At 36.1% G+C, this 22,289-nt stretch overlaps 1 protein-coding gene across 1 annotated transcript in view; it reads left to right on the top strand.

Moving 5' to 3' along the window:
* Positions 1-22,289, top strand: part of C2H8orf34 (chromosome 2 C8orf34 homolog) — a 161,585-nt gene that overhangs the window by 105,285 nt on the left and 34,011 nt on the right. The window contains exon 8 of the mRNA XM_075705998.1: positions 9,042-9,177. Coding sequence (XP_075562113.1) covers positions 9,042-9,177 — 136 coding nt within the window. The remainder of the gene's footprint in view (positions 1-9,041; positions 9,178-22,289) is intronic.

Genomic DNA, 22,289 nt, shown 5'->3' on the forward strand with positions numbered 1-22,289 from the left:
AGGTCCTTAAAAGCAGCAGGGGTGAGTTGCAGGTGGGGTATCCTTCCATCAATGTAAAAATGATGTCTTGCTTACTTTTATTTCTGACTTTGATAAACATCTAGCTTTTTTTTCTTCTGGTGCTTTAGTCCTGTAGCAACATGTTCATATTCTGAATTGTTAGTGTTGCTTAAATACCTAATGCTTTTACGCCTTGGGGTACAGTTCTGGGAGATGGGCTGAGCCTAACCGAATATAATGGATTTATTTCCTTAAAGAAAGTGGTCCTACTTCCTCCTCTGTTCCCCCACGCAGGGCTGTATGCTCCTGTTGTTTCCTTTAAACTGACGTTAATGCTTGTATAACCCCTTGGTGTGCCAGTACAGCTCACTAACGCAAAAGATTTCAGCAATAACGTAATATTTTTCCCCTGAATAAGCTCACACCAGGGTCACATACGAATCAAGCATCAATATCACTGGGAATGGTAGAAAGGGGAAAGAGCATGGAAATTAGTGGGACTTTCTCACTGGGAACAAGCTACTGGATTACAGAACCTGCACCCTTAGTAGCTACTGGTTAGCACCTTGTAGTTTGACCTCATTCATTCACCACCTGAGCTAATAGTATTTCAGGGCCAGTGAGCTTTGCTAGTGCACCTGAAGACTAAAAACCATGAATCACTTGGCCTTTTTGTGTTGACCTTTCTTCTTAGTGCAATGCTACCTGTTTTCTTTTTGTTTGAAATAGATCTCCTCTGTTGTATATTGTTGAAGATGCTTTCAGTTTAGACTTCTTAATTTTTTTTTATTTTCTCTGTTCCTTCTGTTGATATGGTTTGTACTGCAAGTGTGACCTCATTTCATTTTTAGGTTATCTATTAGTCAAGCTGCTTGCACTCTAGTAATTTAGTACAGATGGTTCTTTATGAGATGGAAAATATGCTGAATTAGTAATTTATCTTCTGTGATACGATGTACTTTTTTTCTGCTGCCTCCTTCCAGCATATGACAATTGTGCTTCCTAAGGTTTTGTGTTTCTTTCATCCTTATTTTTTTACAACTCTTTGAGGAACATTTGCTGTCTGATGTTGAATTGGCTTTCCATTCTAGGATCTCTGCTTCCCTCTCAATTGATAGAATTGCTTTGGATGGTTAGCCATTAGTTTTTATGCTCTGCAGAGAAAGGCATACAGTGGCCATCAGGGGATGTGGTTCACATTCTGTTCCACTGCTGTGGACTTCAAAGTTAAACATGTCTCAAGATCTATGGGACTTTCACAACTCGCACACTAAGGAGCTAAAATGCAAAAGAGAGAGACCTGCAATATTTTAGATAAATATTCAGTCTGTGGAGCCAATGGCAAATTCCACTGGAGTTCACTGGAGTCATGATTAACAATTAAGCAGAATTGTCAGGTAACACTCTCTGATTTGTTTACACATGGTTTTATAGTTCTGAAATGAGATCCTCTGGAGAAATGTGTTGTTCTAATTCATATCCAGAAGATAAAGTAATGCTTAGTAAAAGCAAATGTATCTCTGTGATGTATAAGATAGTAGGCATGAGCTAACATTACATGAACTAACATGCTGCAATGCATGATTTATTATTTAGGCAATAATGTCCTGCAGTATTCAGTGAAAGTTTAGCAACCACATGTATTTTATGTACCACTAGATTATTTTGCATTTCAGCCAGCTCTCTGTCTTGTATTGCAGTATGCTTGCGCAAGCATTGTGGCAAAACCAAAAACCTTCTAGTTTCCTCTTATCCAAACCAAAAGCATGAGCAAACATAACCTGATAGTGCACTGAACTGGTGGGTTACACAAAACCATCTAACAAAATAAGCAGCACCTATACAACACGCCCAACTACACAGGTTTTTCAGTAACCCAAAGTTTCTTTAAAAAGCATTTTCTTCTCTTCAGTAAAAAAATTATTGGAAAACTATGTGGTTTATTTGGGACTTTAGTACCTGGCTAATCTATTGGATGTGTGGGATTGTTTTGACATACCTGCTAGTTTATCTGCTTGACCCAGCTGGAGAGATAAAATTATATTTAAAAGTTTTGTTCTACCCTCTCTCTAAAGACGTCAGTGGTATGAATTTAATCAATGAGTGAGGAAGAGCATGTACTGTCAGCTGTGATGCCATTGGTATGCTGATAGTATCCAGCTCAGTGTCTGCTTCTCTGAGTGTAGACAGTGCAGTCTTCCAGATGTCCCAGTGTCTGGCCAAAATAGGGATAGTGATACAAAACAGATGGTCTTGTCTCAGGACAATGCAAGTTGATAGAGGGATGGAACTGGAGGAAACAGCAGAGCTGCAGTTGTTGGATGCCATCTTATTCTTATCTTTGATTCACAGTTAGCAGAGGTAACAAGGAGGACAGTTGTCCCTTTGCAGCTAGGCAGAAGTTTGAAGACCAATAACAAAGATCCACAGTTTGTATCTTCTAGCTTGTTATCTAGGAGTTTTGGTGATTATCATAGAATTACTGATATGTTACTGTCTCAGTCAGGACTTTAATGCACCTAGACCTTACTGTGAACTTTCACATACAACATACTAAGTATCCTTTGCTAAATGTGCCTGTGCACACAGAGAGTTTAAAGATCTCTTTGCTTTCCGCTGCCTGCCCAAACTGTGCAGTCTGAGATCACTCACATACGAGTCCCTAAATTAACTGGAACTTTGATAACACAACGGCTTGGTCTGCAGCTGGGTACATTTGAGTATAGTGCTTGACTGAAAAGTGCTTTTTTAAAAATGGGAGATGCGCTAGTTTCTCAATGGAAAATTTAGGCTGTGTAAGCATCTTGCTTCTTAGTGTGTTTCTTCATGAAGAAGATTCTCTGAAGGACAAGTAAGGTGTTTGACTGCATTTGGAATGTTATCATTTTAATTTAAAAAAAAAAAAGGAAAAAAGAAGCTGGGGAAAGAAAGATAGTTCCACTGCGGGAATCCTTGATCTAGATAGGTTTATGGAAGAGAGCATAGAGATGCTCTGGTAACTGGCACTCCAGAAATGCTTGTACTAACAATTTTTCAAAAGAAAGCTGTTGGAAGGTTCAGTGTTACTAGAAATGTTTGGTGTAAGATTATTTGTAATTTTTATGCTTTGCCTCAACTTTCATTTCAATAAAAAGTGTATGAATTTCCATTGACAGCCAGCTAAGCTTAATCCTGCCAAGGGGCTGGTGGAATAAATTAGGTGGATGCAAAGAAATATGAATGTAGCCCTCAGTGCAAAAATTGATTCATACAAAGCTAAACAGTTTAATATCTTCTCTGACTGGCTGAAAATTCACTGTAGTTGCTTTATGTTTAGTGAGGTGTACTACTGAATTAATAAATTACTATTCATCTTGACTCATTTTTGTAAAACTTCATATAAACAGCATGCAAATTATCACTTTAATTCAAAATAGATTTAATGAAGAAAAACGTAAGCGACAATGTAATGTGAAATTCAATATTTTGGATATTGTAAGGAACATCTGTACTATGTTAACCAAATACACTTGAAAAATATTATGGCTGGTCCCTCTCTGTTAGAAAATAAAAAAACAAAGTGAAATTAAAACCAAAATGAAACCTTTTAAATATGTATTCCTTTCTAATGCTTTGATAGGACTGAAAAAAAGCTTACTGATTTAAACATGGCTTATTCTATTATTATGACAAAGCTTTTTTGGTGGTTTTCTTTAAGAATGCAGAGTTGGACTGAGGTCTGAATTGCATATTGAAATAAGTATAGTGGTGCATAAGTAAATGACATGAGAATTGGAGCTGATTAGAAATATTGATCAAAATTTGCTTTTGATTTTAAAAGTTGTTTTATTTAAAGCTAAAGTGCAAAAAAAGAAAAAGTCTGCCAAGGGAAAATGTTAAAAACATTCCTTTAGATGCCTTCTGAAGTCCAGAATTTTTTTGTGGATTTTCTCGTTATGACCTTTTTGCAGTTCTATATTATTATTATAGTGCAAGTACTTTTGTACAATTATGGCAGTTGCAGTAATGCATTATAGAATGTGATGTAACAAATGAAATATTCTAAATTTATTTTATGGGAAATGTAGAAGTAATTAATGTGCTCCAGTCCGTAGTAGATTCCCATTATTGTAAAAGTAAAGTGTTTGAAATAATTCTTTAGTACTGAATGAAACTACCAAGGTGATAGTTTAGACCAATGTGTTTGAAATCACTATTGGTGTGGAGCACCAGTGGCTATATAGTCAGTTATTGTTGCTGAACCAGTGGGTGAGCACTGGTTATTTGTTGATATTAGATCATTTCTCTTAGGATTGCCAGTAGGGAATGATAAGAGGACATAATGCAAGTTCATCTGCCTGATTTGGAGCAAAGGTCTGAAGCCCAGACACTGCATCCACTAAGTCAGTGCTCCATCAGTCTTGCTTGCAAGTTTTCTGTGGTAAACAAATATCCCACCTAGTGGAAAAAGGGAGAATAACCAGGAGCTCTGTGAGCCAGTGCTTTAGTGTATTTAGATGTCTAAGGTAACTGAAGTGTGCTCTAAGGAACATAACTCCAGTTTTGCTTCTGTCGAAGTAAATGATTAAATATCATTTTCAGGAGTGGAGCATCAGGTGTTCTAGGTTAATGGTTCTTCTTTGTCTGGAAGTTTAATTCCTGCTTGTCCCAACAGTCCTTTTGGAAATAAGGTGGGGTTTTTATTGGGCTCGCTTGATATTGGGAAGAAAATTTATCTAAAACAGAGAGGATTGGTTAACATAATAAGAAATATACAAGTCATGACATATAAAGCAGCGTAAGTTCCTGGAATGCAAGCAGAACTGCTATCGGCAGTAGTGTTTTGTTGGTTTGGTTTTTTGGGTTGACTTCTTTTTTGGTTTTGGGGGGTTTGTTTGTTTGTTTTTTTTTTAATGAGAGTAGTAGAGCGTATTAGGAGTCTACTTCAGTCAACAATCCTTGACAAATCAACGCTATGTACATGGAATACATCAATGTCTATCATGATGCAAGAACACTGTCTTGACAAATTCATTGCTTCAAAGAAAGAGGCATTATTTTACTGGTGCATCAGAATTGACTGGTGGCCTGCAACAACATAAATCAGAATTCAATATCTGAATTTTTTACTCTCATATGAAAACATTTAGTGCTTTTCTTAGCATTAGACTGAACAAACTGTGAGCTGTCATAACCTCTGTAAAGATGAACCAGGACTTTTTCAAGCTTTGCACCTTCTACTTCTTGAATTACTCCTGGGAAATTACTACATGTTTTATAATTGAGGAAGGAGATGAAAGTGACTGGATCATATCAAACAATGTAGCGCATAACCTGATTACGTGAGCCTTCTGTGCAGCTGAACTTTCCCTGCATTTAATAGGAGTTTTGCATAAGAAGAGCTCTGTCCTTAAAGTGAATGGTGTGCGAGCCTTGTCGGAGAAGTTTGTAAAATGATTCCACACCCTCTCATCCCAAGACATTAAGCAATCTTACACAGTTTCTAGAATACTTGGCATTAGTGCCCCTTTCCCTCTCCCCAGCCCTTCCTCCCCCAAAAGAAAGTAAGTAATTACAAACAACGTCCGGTTTAAAAACAATTCCTTGTTACTGGGCTATATTCTTGTTTAGCTGAAATAGATACCCTTTTTCTCCTTCCCTTTTTGATGAAACTTGTCTATAAAAAAATCACAGAATTTAGCTTAGTGCAGCATTATTATTAATATAGAAAACATCTGGTTCTGTGCTATGCTATATTACACTTGTGATCTTTATCTCACGTTTAAGTATTTTTGTGTATTGTTATAACAATGCATGAAGATAGCAGCTGTGTGAATTTATTTTTTTGAATTGCTGATTTGAGAAAAATGTAAGGGTTTTTTGTTTGGTTTGTAGATATGTTCTGTGTAGTAAAAAAACCCACTTAATGGAAATTGCTATAGGACAAAAGTAAGGTCTTCGCGTACCCTATTCATGTAGAGAATAGCAGAGAGTTAACATTAAATCAAAGAAATACAGTGCACAGTGATGCATTAAAATAACAAACTTTTATTAGCACAAGTGAGATTGTTTCATTTATTTGAACTTCCAGCCTATCACCGTACAAAGTTAGGTAACAATTTCCTAGGGATTTGAGAAGTTTCACAATGTTCTTGTCTTCCATCACATAAGCAGTCATCAACTTGGCTTTTCTTTCTCTCTTTTTTCAGTGAATTACATCATTGCTGCTCAATAAAATCACTGAACCACTCAGCTGTATCATCACTAGTTGGTCTAGCAAAGAATACAAAGAAAGAGAAAAGATTCAGTGTTCCAGACCTTGTAGCTGAATTGACTTCTCAATGAAATCCTTTTTTGCTAAGACTAATTCTTTCTGATGTTGCATAGAAATATCTGAACCTTTGTAAACCATTTTTTTATTCTTAAAATGCATTATTGCACTCATTGTTTGTGTTTATTTTAATATCATCCTCATTCATGAACAAATATTGTGCTGCAAAACATGCATCAATTGTTGAACGATATACACATACATGTGCGTGCGCACACAGTTTAGTACTAAAATTACTGTATGATATATTGCGGTTTTTTTTAATTAAGGGCCTTCAATAATGAATGTGGTCAATCAGGAAGAATGTCAGATGGCACGTAAACTTGCTTACAATGCAAAAATTCCTATCCAAAGTTATGGGTATTGGGAACAAGGCAGTTTCTCAAGGCCCAGTTGCTTTAGTGAGAAGAAAGTGCAATATCTGCACTGTAAATTTGAGGCATCCAGAAGAAGCTGAAACTATTCAGTACTGAGGCAGAAATGCAGTAATCAAAGCTAAATCAAACACTGCACTTATTCTTCGCATTTGGTAGAGCTTTTTGTAGCTTGCCATGGACAAATTCCATCCAATGCTGAATTAGATCAATGAAAAATCCTTGAGAAAAATTAACAATTCTGTAAGATGTAGGGTTTCTTTTTAAACCTACATTTTAGCATGCACATTACTGCTATTGGTCTAACAGCATGTGAAGATAAATCAATAGTTGTTAGCTACAACTATAGGCACCTCTGAAATCCATGTTTCTTGCACAAAGTTTCACTTAATTTTGTCTTGAGAGAAAAATGTTGGTAGTTGACGAAAACTGAAAAAAGGCATGGTTTTGATATACAGTGCAAATATAAAAGGTATGATAGAGGGCAGCCTATGCCATCGCTCTACTGAAACAGTCTTAGTCATCAGAGAGCCAAAAGTTAATCAAGCAGAGAATGGTCGAAAACCTCATTTAAAGAAATCACATCTGTTTAGGGGGAAAAAAAACCTGAGGCATATGCTTCAACTTCATTTAAACTGTAATCCATCCAGTGGTTTACATCTGTTAAAAAAATACGGAACTTTTCACACCTCTTTAAAGCACAATTAAACTGTATTTATTTTAATACATAATGTGTTCCGAATATGTAATACCTTTTCTGAAATGACTCATAGATGATTGATTTCATAGTTCTTTATCATACAGCCTTCCAAGTTCCTTTGAATTAGTTCATATATTAACCATAGATTAAATTTAAAGAAAAAGGTGTGGAAATGGTATAAATCGATGCCAGAAACTTCAGTGGAACTGTCAATTTATACCACCAAGCCAACAAATTTTGGGAGGCAGTAGAGTTTTCTTAAGCAGTAAAATAAAACATTACAGATAAGAAAATCTAATTCAAGACTTGAGTCACAAAAATTTCATTTAAGTTTAGCCTTGCTGTTCTTGGATGTTGCTTATTAAAATGGGTGTCTCCCAAAAAGAGTGTTGTTAACATGGCATAACCCTGAAAATCTGACCATACTGCCCAGAGTTTGAAGCACAGTAGTAAGAGTAGTGTCTATGAACTATAAAGGGCAACCAGAAATATTTCAGGTAATGATTCAAGGGGTTGTATCTCACTCTTCTGTGTATGAAGAGGAGCCTGATACTCCACTGTGTATCTATAATAAATACTTGTGTATTTTAAATTCTAATTGAACGTTGCCTCTTCTGATTTTAAAGTTCTCTGTGACTTTTCGGGATTTAAAGTCTGCCTTTATGCACTTTCTGTTCCATTCAGATCCTTTAACATCAGATTTATATGTTTATAAATATATGAAAATACATGTGTATTCATTATCTGAAAGACACTTTAATTAGACGATCACATACTGTATACCATAAGCCACATGCATCAGTCAATACATGGAATGGTTGGTGCTCATTTAGTAACAGCTAGTCAGTGTTTTGCTTATTTACTTTTCAGCTAGGACCTAACCAAATTACAAACAACTGAAAATTGGTCTTTATGGCTACATTAGGTATACAGAACTTGCCTATTTTATGTTAGCAAAAAATATACAGGTTATCCCTAAAGAATGTCCTGACTGTAAACCAAGATAATTCATTTGCAGCCTAACTGAGATCACACTATTCCAGTGTGATCTTGGGAAAAAAATTCTCTGAGAGCCTCAGCTGTCTTCCTGCAAAATGGGAATGATTTTACAGTAGTAGAAAATCCAGTTATTATTATGAGTTGCCCCAATATTACAGCAATATGGTGGGTATAAGTATGCACATTATGGTCTCTTTCAATGTGATATATTTATCCATTTCACATTTTCTGGGCTTAGTAGACCACTTTTATTTTAGCAATATTTTTTTATTGCTAAGTGAATAGACAATGAAAAAACTCAGTGGAGAACCATACACTCAAAAAAAGAATTTTCTCTTTGATATGCCCTATGTAAAATGGAGCTATTAGACAGCGTCTCTCAATGACAAGTTTTTTTAAATGAACCAGAGAAATAAAGATTGAAAAAATATGCATGGAAGTGGTACTGAATATTATTCAAGGAACCCCTTGTAATAGGGTGATAATATATATACATAAAAATGCTCTGAAATGTCTTTTCCTATTATTATACAAGTAACTGTGTGTGTTTTCTTCCTGATTTTTGAGTTGTTCCATTCTTCAGTGATTCTACAGGTGAAGCACCTTTAGTGCTAGAAATTTAATCGTGTGTTCATCCAGTCATTCTATCTTGTTGCAGAGGATCTTGATGATCTAAGAATGGAAGGAGTAACAAGTGTGATGTCTTCTGGGAGCAAATTCAATCAAACTCGAAGTGCTTATACGGCTGAGCCTCAAGCAAAGGTCACGTTGAATATCTGCGCAAGATGTGCCAGGTAAAAAGCAAAACAAAACCTGATCATGCTAACCAATGCATTCTTTTCCACAGGTTTTCAGTTATGTATTGCGCTTATGGGCCAGGTGATGACCTCTCCTGCGCTGAAGAAAAAATAATTACTTAGCTACTGGCTACCCTATGACCTCTGGCATTTGGATTGTGCAACTTATGTTTATGCTTGATGTGTCGCATCAACAATGAATCAAAGAACATAGTTAGTCTTAGGCCTTACTTCACAGCTTGAAAGTATTTTAAGCCTTTCTGTCTCTGAATTTCATTAGTTATTTGAGCTTCTGTGGTTTTTCAGGGGATGAATCAGGGAATTTAAAGGTTCAAATCCAATTTGAAAAGCACCTGTATAAATGGAGATTTAGTTGCACAGGTGCAGTTCAGGATTTCAAATAGTTGCTTCTTAGCACTTTATAATCTCATCCTGTTTCACCTCTGAAAAATAATTTAATCAAGTTGAACCCCTTTTGGTTTTGACAGCTGGAAATAATTCTTCCATTTACAGTATGAGGGCCAAATAAACAGGTTGGTATTCCAGTATCCAAGTCAACTTGAGAAATGCAACACTAACAGAAACCCCTTAAATTTCCTAGATGCATTCTTCTGTGTAGACAAAAGCTCATTTGGAGAAAGGATTTAAGCCTGTTTAAATGACAAAACTAGCCTTCTCACCCTTCTGTTAATGGTTCAGATTAGCAAGAACAATAGAGAGGCATGCCAATTTTATCTGCCTGCCTTTGCCAATAGCTGCTCTATTGTGTAGTTTGAGAGGGGATTAGCCGCTTGTAAATAAAAAGCAACCTGTGGTGAAATTAAGTCAAAAGTTTGGCCATATGCCACCCTACGTTTCTACTTTTTTCCCATTTTGCTTGTAAATTACTACTTTTAAAAGGCACTTACTAGGAAGAAGGGCTTCACAACATTTTCTGATGCTCTGGGAGCATAACTACAGGCATACTGAATAACCAATGCAATAGCATGTCTTTAGCAGAGTTGTAGAGCCTCAGGAAACTTCAGCTCACAGTACTGTCACAGCAGCAGTGACTGGATGGCCTTGTAATTCTACAAAGTTTTGCTGTGAGCAGTGTGGCCTTATGCTTTAAGAAAAGACCAAACATGCTAGTCATGGGATTCTTCGCAATTCACTAGAAACAAATTGCTTATGTTGTAAAATGTTTCCAAACAGCTATCCACATGAAAGTGTGGCACTTTTTTTCAACTGACATCAGTTGTCCATGGGTTAACAGGTAGAAAAATAAGGAAAATAGAAACGTTAAGTTTTCTACATCATCTTTTTGAACTTACATAAAATCTTGTATGGATTACTATGAAGGTTAATTAAATTTTAAATTCCCTAAAGTAGCTGCTAACAGCAGGTGTCAAGATACTATATATTCTCTCAATCCTGCACACCAGGGAACAGCGGCTCAGATCTTGAGCCAAACCTAGCAACCTTGGCTATGGCTATTGTCCTTTAACTGGCTGTACTATATGACTCTGCACTCTAAAATATGAGTTGTGCGAGAAAGGTCTCATAAAATCCCCTTTTGTCACTTCGCTTATCAGAGAATGCAAAGCAGTGCTTTATTTTGCCTGTATACCTTCATTTCAATCCCTACCCTGTTTAATGAAGTCAGTGAGGAACTGGATGACACCTACTTGAAAGTGGTTCTTGTTGCTCTTGTTGCTGTTTAGCAGGTTCTTTAAACTTTGGAGGAATTAAAAAATATACCATCTCATCAGTAGCAAGGAAAGTCAAGAGAGAGAAATGGGTATTGCTGTTATATTCAGTGGTAAGGAAAGTAGCATTTATTCTTCAAGATGATGAAGTCTATCTATTCTTTCGGAGCATTCCTTCCTTCTCACTGAGTCTGAGGACACCTTTCCTTTCTGACTTCGAGACAGCATTATTAGTGCAATCAGCTCTCTCTTTCAATACCTCCACAGTGGATTTGTCCAGTGCCTTCTTGCAGCAGCTGAAGTAGTGGGTAGAGAGAGTTGCACGAAGCGTGTGGCTTCAACAACATGAAGATAGAGTTTTTTTCCTGTTTGATTCCAAGAGCAATTCAATTTTCTGTTACTCAGTGATATAGCCATTGAAAATACCATGCTATAAAATCACAGCCTGAGTATTTCAGTCATCTCTATGAAAGTTCCTCAGTGTTGGCATTTATCTCCATTGTTATGACACAGCCTAGTATTTATTGTAGGGTCATAATACAAAACCTATTAGTGTATTTATTTGTTTTAGAAATGATATTTTTATTTTTTCATATTCTCTAAGTAGTCTTGTGTGCTGTACAATTTATATATAAATACTGTGGGATTTGGTTGTAGGCATATTTGAATACAATTGAGAAAGAAGTCAGTATAAGTTGTTGTTATGCATACATTTGGTTACAATTAAACAGGTGTCTTTCCTCTTAATTTTACCCATTTTTTGGTTGTATAAAGTGATTTGAAATGAATGGAGCTGTTAATGGCAGTGGGTGTTCTGTAGATAATAGGGCTTGTCAAATCTAATTACCAAATCAGGTTTGCTGAAGGTATTTTGGCTGTCTGTAGGAGGAATATGACTTTTTACTTGAAATTTGATTGGCGGAGTTCCAAATGCTAGGAAACATGCTTCTTGGCTCAGACAAAACATTTAATTTTACTCTTGCATTTGCATAATCTAGTCCTTTCACCTTGTTGTATTATTTTAAAAAATGGTCTGCTCTGATTACTCTCCAGTCAATTTACCTCCCATGATACCTCCTCCAGAAGGTTCCTCACTTCCTTGGATATATTTGGGCTCTTCTGAGAGGTATTTATTTAAACAGTTGAAGGAGTTCCTCAGTACTAGCTTTCACTTAATTTGGCTTAATTTTTGGAGTCTCGCTTGGAAAGGACAAATAGTCATATTTAAGCTCCACCCTGCTTCTTTATTAACATCATGTGTAAGTTTTAGACCCTCCTGCTGCTAGGGTTACATTTTCTTGCCCAAGATCATTGGAGCTTCCTCATTATTTGAGAATTAGAGAGAATAGGTCTATGGCTATATGTAGGTTACTTTAGCCTGAGAGGAGTGCTGGTTTAAATCTATATGTCCACTGAGAGCACCTGCAGTAGGGTACAGTGCAGCAATATGTCTTATCTCTTCTGTGGCTTCCATAGCTTCCTACAAATGGGCTAAACATGGGAGTACAGTGACTTGTGAGAAGAATGGACTGAACCATCTGTTTCCCCCATGCTGAGATATTTGTCATTGAACTTCATTAACTCCAGTTTAGCTCCTTCCCTTTGTACTGCTCAAATATATGAGAAAATCAGGGCCCAAAATCTAGAATGTAATAATAGGAGGACAATACTAGCAGCTTCTGGTTCCCTCTGTCTCTGTCAGTACAGCCTTATTCCTTTGCTAGTAACTGGCATTAGTTCAAGCTATTTAGCAAAACATTCTCCCTTGCCTTAAGTCTGTCAGACAAAAGTAAGAGCTTTTTCATAAATCGTAAGAAATGGGACTGAGAATTGAAATAGTCTGAACTGGAATAAACCCCCCAAATTTTTAAGTCTTTTTTAGAAGCTGGTGTCTAACCTTCAATGCTGATAATTTCACCAATCATCTTCAAATAATAGATAGATGGAGTTAATACAGCTGAGGTCAGTAATTTTCATAAAAGGTAAAGTTCTCCACCCAGACATCTAGGAGGTAAAGATGGGGGATTCTTTCAAGCTATCACACCAAGTTGGTTTTTACAGCTTACAATTAAAAAAACCAAAAAAAATCCCCCCCAAACCAACCAACCAACCCCCCCCCCCCCAACCCCCCAAAAAACAGAGAGAGAGAAAGAGAAATAAAAGGAGGGTTTAATTCTGTTGGAGTATAAATTGGTTTGTAGACTGGAATATCGCTGTAAGAAACAGAGAGCTTACTGTTTTCTGTATAGATGTTTCACACACGATGAGCGAAATGCAGATGGATAACAGCTTTAAGAGGTTTTTCAAATGGGAAAGTAGCTACAGAACAATGTTATTCCCATAGCTGCTCTTGGACTTCAGTGCAAGTTAAGCAGCATATTAAGTCATCTAAATAAAGGGGTGATGTCATTCACAAAGGTGGAACAAAACAAGGTTTATAGATACAGAAAAAAAGGCTACCAAAAGACCTGTATTTGGAAGGTTTGCTTTTTGCTATTTAGTCCAGAAAATTAGCAAAGACACTTCTAGTAAAACTGATCTGGATTTAGATCATTTGAGCAAAGTTATTGTAATGAAAATTCCTTCTTCATCTAAGGGCACAACTAGTCTTACTGACTTAGAGAACAGACTGACTCATTCTATAACACAATTTTGTGAATCCTTTCTCACATACAGGCAAAACAAATGAATTTCAGGTTTGGCCGATGAATCATAAAACACATAGGCAATACTCATATGGGTTAAATAAAGATCTACATGACAATTTGTAAGAGCGAAACAACACTTCCATATTTTTTCAAGTATTGTGACTTGCACGTTGAGCATTTTGCAAGAATTTAATCAGGCATAAGGTATAAGATAATATTAATGTACTATTGAATGAATTTTAGGGGGGGTTCTTTTTTCTTTTTTTTTTTTTTTTTTTGTAAGGACCACCCATTAGCCTTGTATGCCCACTGCCATGCTCAAAAGTTAAATCTTGTTCTTGTGGAGTCTTGCCAGCGCATTCCTGGAAGTAAGAAGCTTTTTGTTTTTAATAGCGCAAGGGCTGCATTCATTCTTCTTAACATCAATAGAATACAAAAAAGGGGTTGCATGTGATTAAAAAAGAAATGGGATTATAGAAAACATACTGTGCCACAAGCTTGAAGGCTTCTGAACAAGAATGTTGGGAAGGAGCACTAGCTGCATACAAATGTAGGTTTGAGATGCAATATATTAGTTAATATTTTAAGGTTAGCTAGAGCAAAAGCATGATGTCCTAAGGCCTTTTAACATATTAGAGGAATCAAATATATAGGTATAAACAAACAAAATACATCTGTACATTAAAAAACTAAATGTGGCTTTTCTAACCATCACCATTAGGATGTGGAATACAGTTCAAGTGTAGTAACTTATGTGCTTGAGCTGCTAATGTAGAATAAATGAGAAGCTCTGTGCATGCTACCATTTACAGATGCTCTCTGCAAACTTCGTTTGGAAAAAATACTCAAAAATCCTCATGTCAGTTTGCCTTGCCAGTGAAATCTTCATTGTTGCCCTGCTCATCATCTGTATCTCTGACTCGTCTAAGATGTCTTGTCCTCCAAACAATCTTCAAGTTAGCTTGCTTATATTTACCAAGGCCAGTTAACTTTTCTTTAACCATCTGTATTTTTGCAATATTTTAGTAAGTTTGGTTTTCTACAATGTGGTCTCCACCACTTCCATGTGTACTTCGGACATAGTCATACAAACTACATAGTACTATGTGAAATTTAAGAATCACCTGTAGGTTCTCCAGAATACACCACTGCACTTTAGGCAGATCTTCATGACATAGAGCCATGAGGACCGTGAATGTGCGGGGGATGAGATGAGAATTGAAGGAATCAGCTATAATTTGTCATAAATTGCAGAATAATGGTGGAAAGAATAGAACTGTTGTCTGAATTGGCCATGATATATCTCTCTAGAAAAGAACAGGAATTAATTGTTTGGTGGGGGAATTCTCTGTGGTTAATCTAGCTTCAACCATTTTAGATTCTTACAGAGTAAGAGTTTGTATGGAGATGCTTTATCTGAGTATCACAAAGCTATTACAATACTAATGAGACTTGACGTCATTAAGAAGCATTTGGTAGAAAATTTGATAATGAACTGTGCCGAAAATAGTGTCTGAAGCTTGACAAGTAGATCTCATTTAACTATCAAAAGCAGAAAAGCTGATGACTGTAAATAGAGAAAAAAATGTTGTTAAACAAGCCATGTTACTCTATGTACTGTCCACAGACAACACTACTGAAACTTCAGACAACAAAGAGAAAAATTAATGAAATTACCCCTGTGAGGAAGATGATAAATACTGATAAAAGACTACATTTAAAAAGCAGTTAAAGATGATGGGGTCCTGGAAGATTTCCTCAATTGAAGGAAGGAGTTATCTTCCTAGTGAGCTTCCTCAACTTCAGCTGTGCACTAGATCCCTTCCTTATTGTTTACGGCTGGTCTGCTCTCATTGTCATTGTGTTCCCTGCACAGAAACTATTGGGATGGCTGACATATTTTGAAATGGGATGGGTTCTCCTATCTTGTCCAGGCCTGTAATCCCAGACTAACTCCACAGCTGGGGACGGGAAGGTGTCAGGGAATGGGTGCTGCACCATGCATCTGGTCAGGTAGGGTGAAGAAGAGGGGAAACCCTCTGACATCCCATACAGATGCCATAGATCCTGGAAGAAGGGAGGATGCAGAGTTTGCTGCTGGTGTGGTTTTTAACAGGTGGTCTGGGTTTATGCTCTACCAAATTAGACCAAACCATCACTGTGATGCTTCTGCTCTCTTTTCAGCAGACTTCTCTTCAAGTCCGAGTGTGAAGTCTTTCCCAGGCTGAGCTGTTTTGGTGTGAGTCACTCTAAAGGGAGTAGTACCTTGAAAATGCATGCAGGACTAAAAGACTTTAACACTCTATGGACTGTTTTCCCCTTATCCTGAACATATGTAACAGTACGTGGTGTCTGGGTGAGATGATAAAAGGCTATGCCTACATTGAAATCTGGCAAGGAGATTTCTGCTTGTGCAAAAATTCCTTAGCTGCTACATGAATTGTCAAAACTATTCAGTGATAGCATCTGCAGATGCTAATTTAAAAGCAGTTCAGGTATGTTTCCATGAACTATAATCATCCCTTTAACTGCAGTGTTAATATAAACCAAGAGGTGATGGGATTAGATAGAAGAGAACCTGATCACTGTGAATATAAAATTATCTATTCCTATCAGAGTTAGGAGTAGAGCACTGTGTATGTGACTTCAAAGGATGTCTTTAAATCCCTGTTTTTCTTTATAGACTTTAACTTCCTTCCTTATTTAATGATTTGTGGGGAGTAACCTACAAATGGTGGATCCTGGAATGCATATGACCAGAAATTGGGATTTGGGGAGAATAAATTGTAATTTCTGATATCAAAATCATGATCTAACATGATATATCTATTTGGAAAACCTAACATTACATTTCCTCTTTAGACCTGACCCACAGTTTCAATTCCTCTTTTCCTAGATTTCTTTGCTACTCCCCAAAGGTCTGTGTAAATAAATGCATAGTGAGTATTCTGTCAGAGCAGAAGGTGCAGACCATCCAGATGACTTGCATCTGAATCTTTTATTATCTTTCCCACTAAGTTCCATTTTTTTCTGGTTTTTATTGATGGCTTGATTTTGAATCATTATGACCCCCTTTTCCCTGATAGCTTTATTCTCCATGGTGAATTTTAGGTAAACTTGTTCTTTTATACATTTAAATGGATTTTGATTTGTCTAGAGTGCAGCCTTTTACACAGAAATGTAACAAAGAACCCCCTAGGATTGGTATTTTGCTTATTTGTGGGTTTTATAAAAGTTTTTAGTCTTTTTCCGTGTGCAAATACCTTTGAAACGTAATCTTTTAAAGGAAATGGCTAATTTCTGTCTAATCATGCAGCAGAAAGGTAGGAAACAGGACGATATCATGCCATATGATTTATATTTCTAATTAATCAATAATATACAGATGTGTCAGAAAGAATAACCTCTCAAATCCTCCATATAATCCCTGGTTTGGCTCCATACATGGTGATGTAATACTTGGGAATGGATACAGGTATATGTGTGGTTTGGTACATGTATTTGCATAAAGAATAGGTTTTGTATGTCTGCCCAGTAGTGGTAAGGCCAGCTTAGTGACTCAGTTTCTGGCAGAAACTCCTGGTTTGTTAATATTCCTGAAATTTGGGAACAAATGACTTCAAAGTATCAAGGGGTAAAAATGTTTCCAAACTAAAGTGGTTGGTACAGCAGTAATTTTGGGGGAAAAATTCTCTGATTGGGGTTCATGCACAGAATGTTAGGAAGTTTATGTCTTCAAATGTTACCAAACCTTTTGATTATATATACATTTTTTTTTCTTTCCCATCTTGCATTTCATATTAGCTTTTTGTCTGTGTACTATTTCTAAGTGGCTATTCTAACAGAAGAGAAAGTTCTAAACATTCCAGATGACTCATGTCACTATTTTTCATTCTTTTTTTCCTTTATTTTCTTTTTTTTGTAACCTTAGTTTTATTGGACCTCTTGCTACAAAGAGCTGAATTTTCCTCATGTTTGTATGTGCTAGCTTTACAGACTTAGTCCTAAACAAAGTGTTTTATTTGCATCTTTTTCCTTTTAAGAGTGGCAAACAAGCAAATGAAACTCTGTATAGAAGTCCTTCATAACTTTTAAAAATCTTCTTTCATGTTTGAAAATTGTGGAGAAACCCATATTTTTCCTTTTGCTAATTAGAACTTCTTAGAACTATAAGGTAGAAAACCAAAAATAATTACAAGAAAAGAGAAAGTTGGGGTGGGGGGGAGTAAAAAAATTTTCATTTAGCTTTTTGGCTGAGTTGAATTTGGGCAGTGATTAATTTGCCCAGCTTTGATGCACAAGTAACCTCAATAGTGTCTTCATTGTCTTCGCTTGATTTTGTAAGTGTTAAATACAGCTAAAATAGACCACTTCATCTTTCCTTTTCTGGAGTACCAAAGTACCACTTCGGCATCTTACTTGTTCTTTCAAAAAAAAAGGAAAACACTAAAGAAAAAAAAAGTCAGAAAATGTTTTTACTGGTCCTAGTGGTTATCATAGACAGAGAACATAAATTAATTTTTAAGAGTTAGTAGGTTGATTTGCTAAGTTGTCAGAGTAACACACTGGCTTGCCTTTTCTTTCACCAACTAGTGGTTTTTTTGAACATCTTACTATTTGCAAAATAGAGAATATCTGTGATTTCAAATGATTTTTTGAATTAATGAATCTAAGTTTGACCTCTAAAATGCACAAGATGCTATCATTTTTAATCCCAAATTTTAATTAGTTTTCTGGCAAACTCCCAATGAATGTGTGTTTTAAAAGAATGGCCAAGCTCTCTCTATTTTCAAAATCTTTACCACATCTTGGGAAGGGAACAATACAAGACAGGAGATTTATATCAAGTGCTCAGCCAGAAAGCCCAGAAGGATCAGACTTCTTTCCTCCCTCTTTTTTAGCAGAATTTCCCACTGGATAAATCCACCAAGCAATAATTTCAGACCTATCAGAAGTTCCACAGAATACTGTGATAATAAAAACATCATCTGTTATCAAAAATTATGTAAGCTGTGAGGAAACCAGTATTTTCAGATGAAACACATGTCTCTAAAAGGAACAGTGTATGTCTGTGTGCTTGCATTATGCAGTATTTTCAGAGACGAAGCATTTCCCTGTGAGTTTGATTTAACAGCTATTTTATTTCCTTAAAGCTGCACATTGGGTAGACTTGGTTTTGACGTAAATAACTGTCAATCGGCGTAAGAGAAATGGATGAGCTCTGTCTGAAGAAAGAGTAAGGTTTGCATGTTAGCGAAAATATACTTGAAACATGTACACTAGGTACATAACATTTGCATGTGAATTGCATCTTCTATCATGAAAACAATACATTAGTATGTATGTATGACTGGTTTTGGAAATGTGGCACTTAGTGCACCAAGTTCATCTGGAGATAGCCCCACTGTAACTTTACTGACAGGGAATTACTATCTGGTTTTGGTTATGAAGCAAGAAAATAGTATAAGATGCTGTGAATTAATGATGTGTCACTAGAACATCTGTTTTAAGAACAATCGTTCAACAGTAGCTATATTTTTTTTTTATCAGGCTGGTTGTAAAAAGATAGAACTGGTATTAGGAGGTTGGTACATGTGCAAACATTTTAAGATGGCATTGAGAAATTCTAAGAAGGGTAGACTTAAAGGAATTTTTAGTTCTCTTGAATGTACCAGCTTTGATTTGTAATAATGAAAGCAGTATGAGCATATTTGAAAATGAAACTAATATTACTTTGTCTAGTCCTGAAAATTATTGTACTGTCTCTCAGTTTAATAGAGGGTAACATCCATTTCATGCTGTCCTTCATTTGTAGATCTTGTCAAGACATCTCTTTCTCTTTTGCCCTACAAAACACACTTAACCCCCTCAGTAATTTAAAAAGACAAGTGCTTTCCCAAGCCTTTCCCCCTTCTTTTCCCTTTATCTCTTTGATGTGTGCTTTGCAAGCTAATTCTTTATTGCAATGTTTATAGATTCTTTCTGTTTGGTGCTACACTGTGATGTGTATCAGCAATAGCAGTTGCTTCTGGATGCAAACGATATAGGGAGGAAGCCAGGAGATCATGAGCTTGGGGAAGCTTGTTGGTCATAATTTGAGGCTCTGCCTAACAGTTTAATATAGCTCTTAAAGACACACATGCGTGCGCGCACACACACACACACAAAACTCTTTCACAAGTCCTAGAAAAAATGGTTCACAGGGGAAGAAAGAGTGTTAAGTCTGAAAAGACTGACAAAGACTGTAATTTTTCTCCTGTGAGATAATGGTTTGAAGCCAGCAGCAGATAAAAGATTGCCATAATAACAGCTTAATTCCCCATCTTGTAAAAGGATTAGATAATTCAGTCTCTTTATGGATTCCCTACTCTGGGAAATGTATTTCCACTTTTGGTTCTCCTCAGAAATAGCTGCAGAGTGTACTTATTTAAATGCACAAAGACCTGCATTCAGACATTTTGAAAAGGCAAACAGCACACAGAAAAGGTTATTTTGCAGGCTGTGTCAATGTGTAAGTTTTGCTTAGCAAGTGGATATTCTAGTTTTACCAGCTGAAAACATTATGGCTCTGAATTACATATTGGTGACATAGAAACTTTCCACAAAAATCTTCAAGAGTGACTGGAAAATAATGCTTTTAATTTGCAGAAAGAGAATGGACTTCAACTAAAATCCATTTTTAACTATGTTTTTTATGAATTCTCAATTTCCTGTGTTTTAGTGTGCAAGCACTAAATAGTGAGAAATAGTGTCCTTAAGAAAGTGAGTGCAAAAGTAAGAAACAGACTGTGATCCGAATAGTATCAGTGAAAATTGAGTTGTTTTAGATTAACTGTACCTTAGATCAGGGTGAAACTCAGAGAATACGAATGCTCTATATCTCACATAAATAGAATTGATGGTAGTTACAACATACTCCTGCCTGAGAGCTTTGCACCACTTCTTTAAAATGGATTTAAAGGAATTGTAAATCTCTGTTGGGGAGCATGCTGAGTATGTCACTAAGTTTATATTCCTACGTTTTATTCAGAAATTTTGTTAAATATCTGTATTTATTCATGTAGTCTTATAGTTTAATTTTAGCAATGTCTGCCTTCCTGGATAATGTTCTGCAGGATAATCCAATAGTCCTCATGCTTCATTTCTCTTCAGTGCAGGTGCTTCCTTGTGTTTTAGTCTATGGTGAAAACAGAGGCTATGACACTGATGTTTTAATATAACAAGGTGACATGGTGCAGAGCTTTCCCATTATTACTTCAGACTGGAGAGGTGCCAGCCACTCTCATTACTCACCGAATTCACAATCCTCTGTTGTTTGCCCCCATAGATCTAAGATATTTTTGTTCTATAGTTTATTGATCTGAAATTTGTATAAACTTCTTTTAAAATCTAATCTTTATTAGGAAGCTAAAGTATGTAGCTAAAGCAGATGGAGATTTTTACCAGCAAAAGAGTACTTTTACCTGTATATTGTTTAATAATATTTATTTGATATAATTTTACCATTATATTAACTGGTGTAGTCTATACTGGAAAACTGACATCTTTTTGTCTCTGTACCTGTGAATACACTAAGAATTTTGCTGGCACAGTTTTAACATTTTTGTTTTTGTAAAAGACATTAGTAGAACAAATGGAATAGGTCAGAAATTCCTGGCTTTATATTTAGGTGCTAGAGAAGCTTTGTATTTTATACCAGTATAAAGGAGTGCAGGACTTGTGGAGACAGTAAGTCAAGGTACATGAGATCAGAATTTGGATCAGTATGTTTGAGAACAACGAATTAAATAAACTCACCATATTATAGGCAAGTCAGAACAAATGATTATGAAGCTTGGAGTACTGTTACTGGTGTGGTGTTGAGGTTGCTAGGGAAAGGTGCAAGAAAACATTCAATGTAACCTAAAAGCCTGTGGGGGCTTTCAGGACTTTTGTTGTCTGATCTCTGTTGCTATAACTTCCCTGGAGTTATGTATTTGTTCTAGGGAAATTATAAGTCAGTATTACAGTGATATCAGAGAGAGGTGTTAGATGTAGATGTAATGTTTTAAATTACAGAAAGGAAGCAGATGATTTGAAAGGAAAAAAAAAAGGAAGTCCAATAAGTCCAATTTATCCTTCTCCTCAACTCTGATTGAAATTCCCTTTGGTTGCTAAAGAAACATCATCATGTTGTTTTTAATAAGTTTCTTTTGTTAGTAAGTTCATGATTTTCAGTAATCTTACAAAAAGTATATTACAGTTTTTGATCCAAATTAATAACTACTTCATAAAGAAACTAATTGTAAATCACTGAAGTATTTGTTAGGTTAACTATGATCTTGAAAAAAATCCTGCTTTGAAATAATTTAAGCAAAATCAGTGATTCAAGATGCCAAAATCTCCTTAATTAAGATTCTAATACAAACATGACACTACTTCTGGTTTTCAGAGTTGAGAACTTTTCTTTGTGGTTGTAGCCTTAAAAATGTACACCGATCTTGGGTGAACATGAAAACACATTTACTGCTTTTTTTGGTGAAAGATTTAAGGATTCTTTGCTGAACTTTCCCCTGCTTCTCACCATGTTTATCTAAAAGACAGCTGAGTCTTCAGCAAAGCAGATCAGGAATTTTCCAACGAAATGTGTGTTCTTTAGGAAATAATGATTCACAGAAACCAAAATGTTTTACAGAAATTATCCAGATTCAACAAAATTTAGCTGACATAGGGCAGAACAGAGAGAATGGCTGGAGCTGCAATTCTCAGACATGTAATTTCCCATGTCCTCCTC

The sequence above is a fragment of the Pelecanus crispus genome, chromosome 2 (assembly GCF_030463565.1).
Source record: "Pelecanus crispus isolate bPelCri1 chromosome 2, bPelCri1.pri, whole genome shotgun sequence".
Taxonomy (NCBI): Eukaryota; Metazoa; Chordata; class Aves; order Pelecaniformes; family Pelecanidae; genus Pelecanus; species Pelecanus crispus.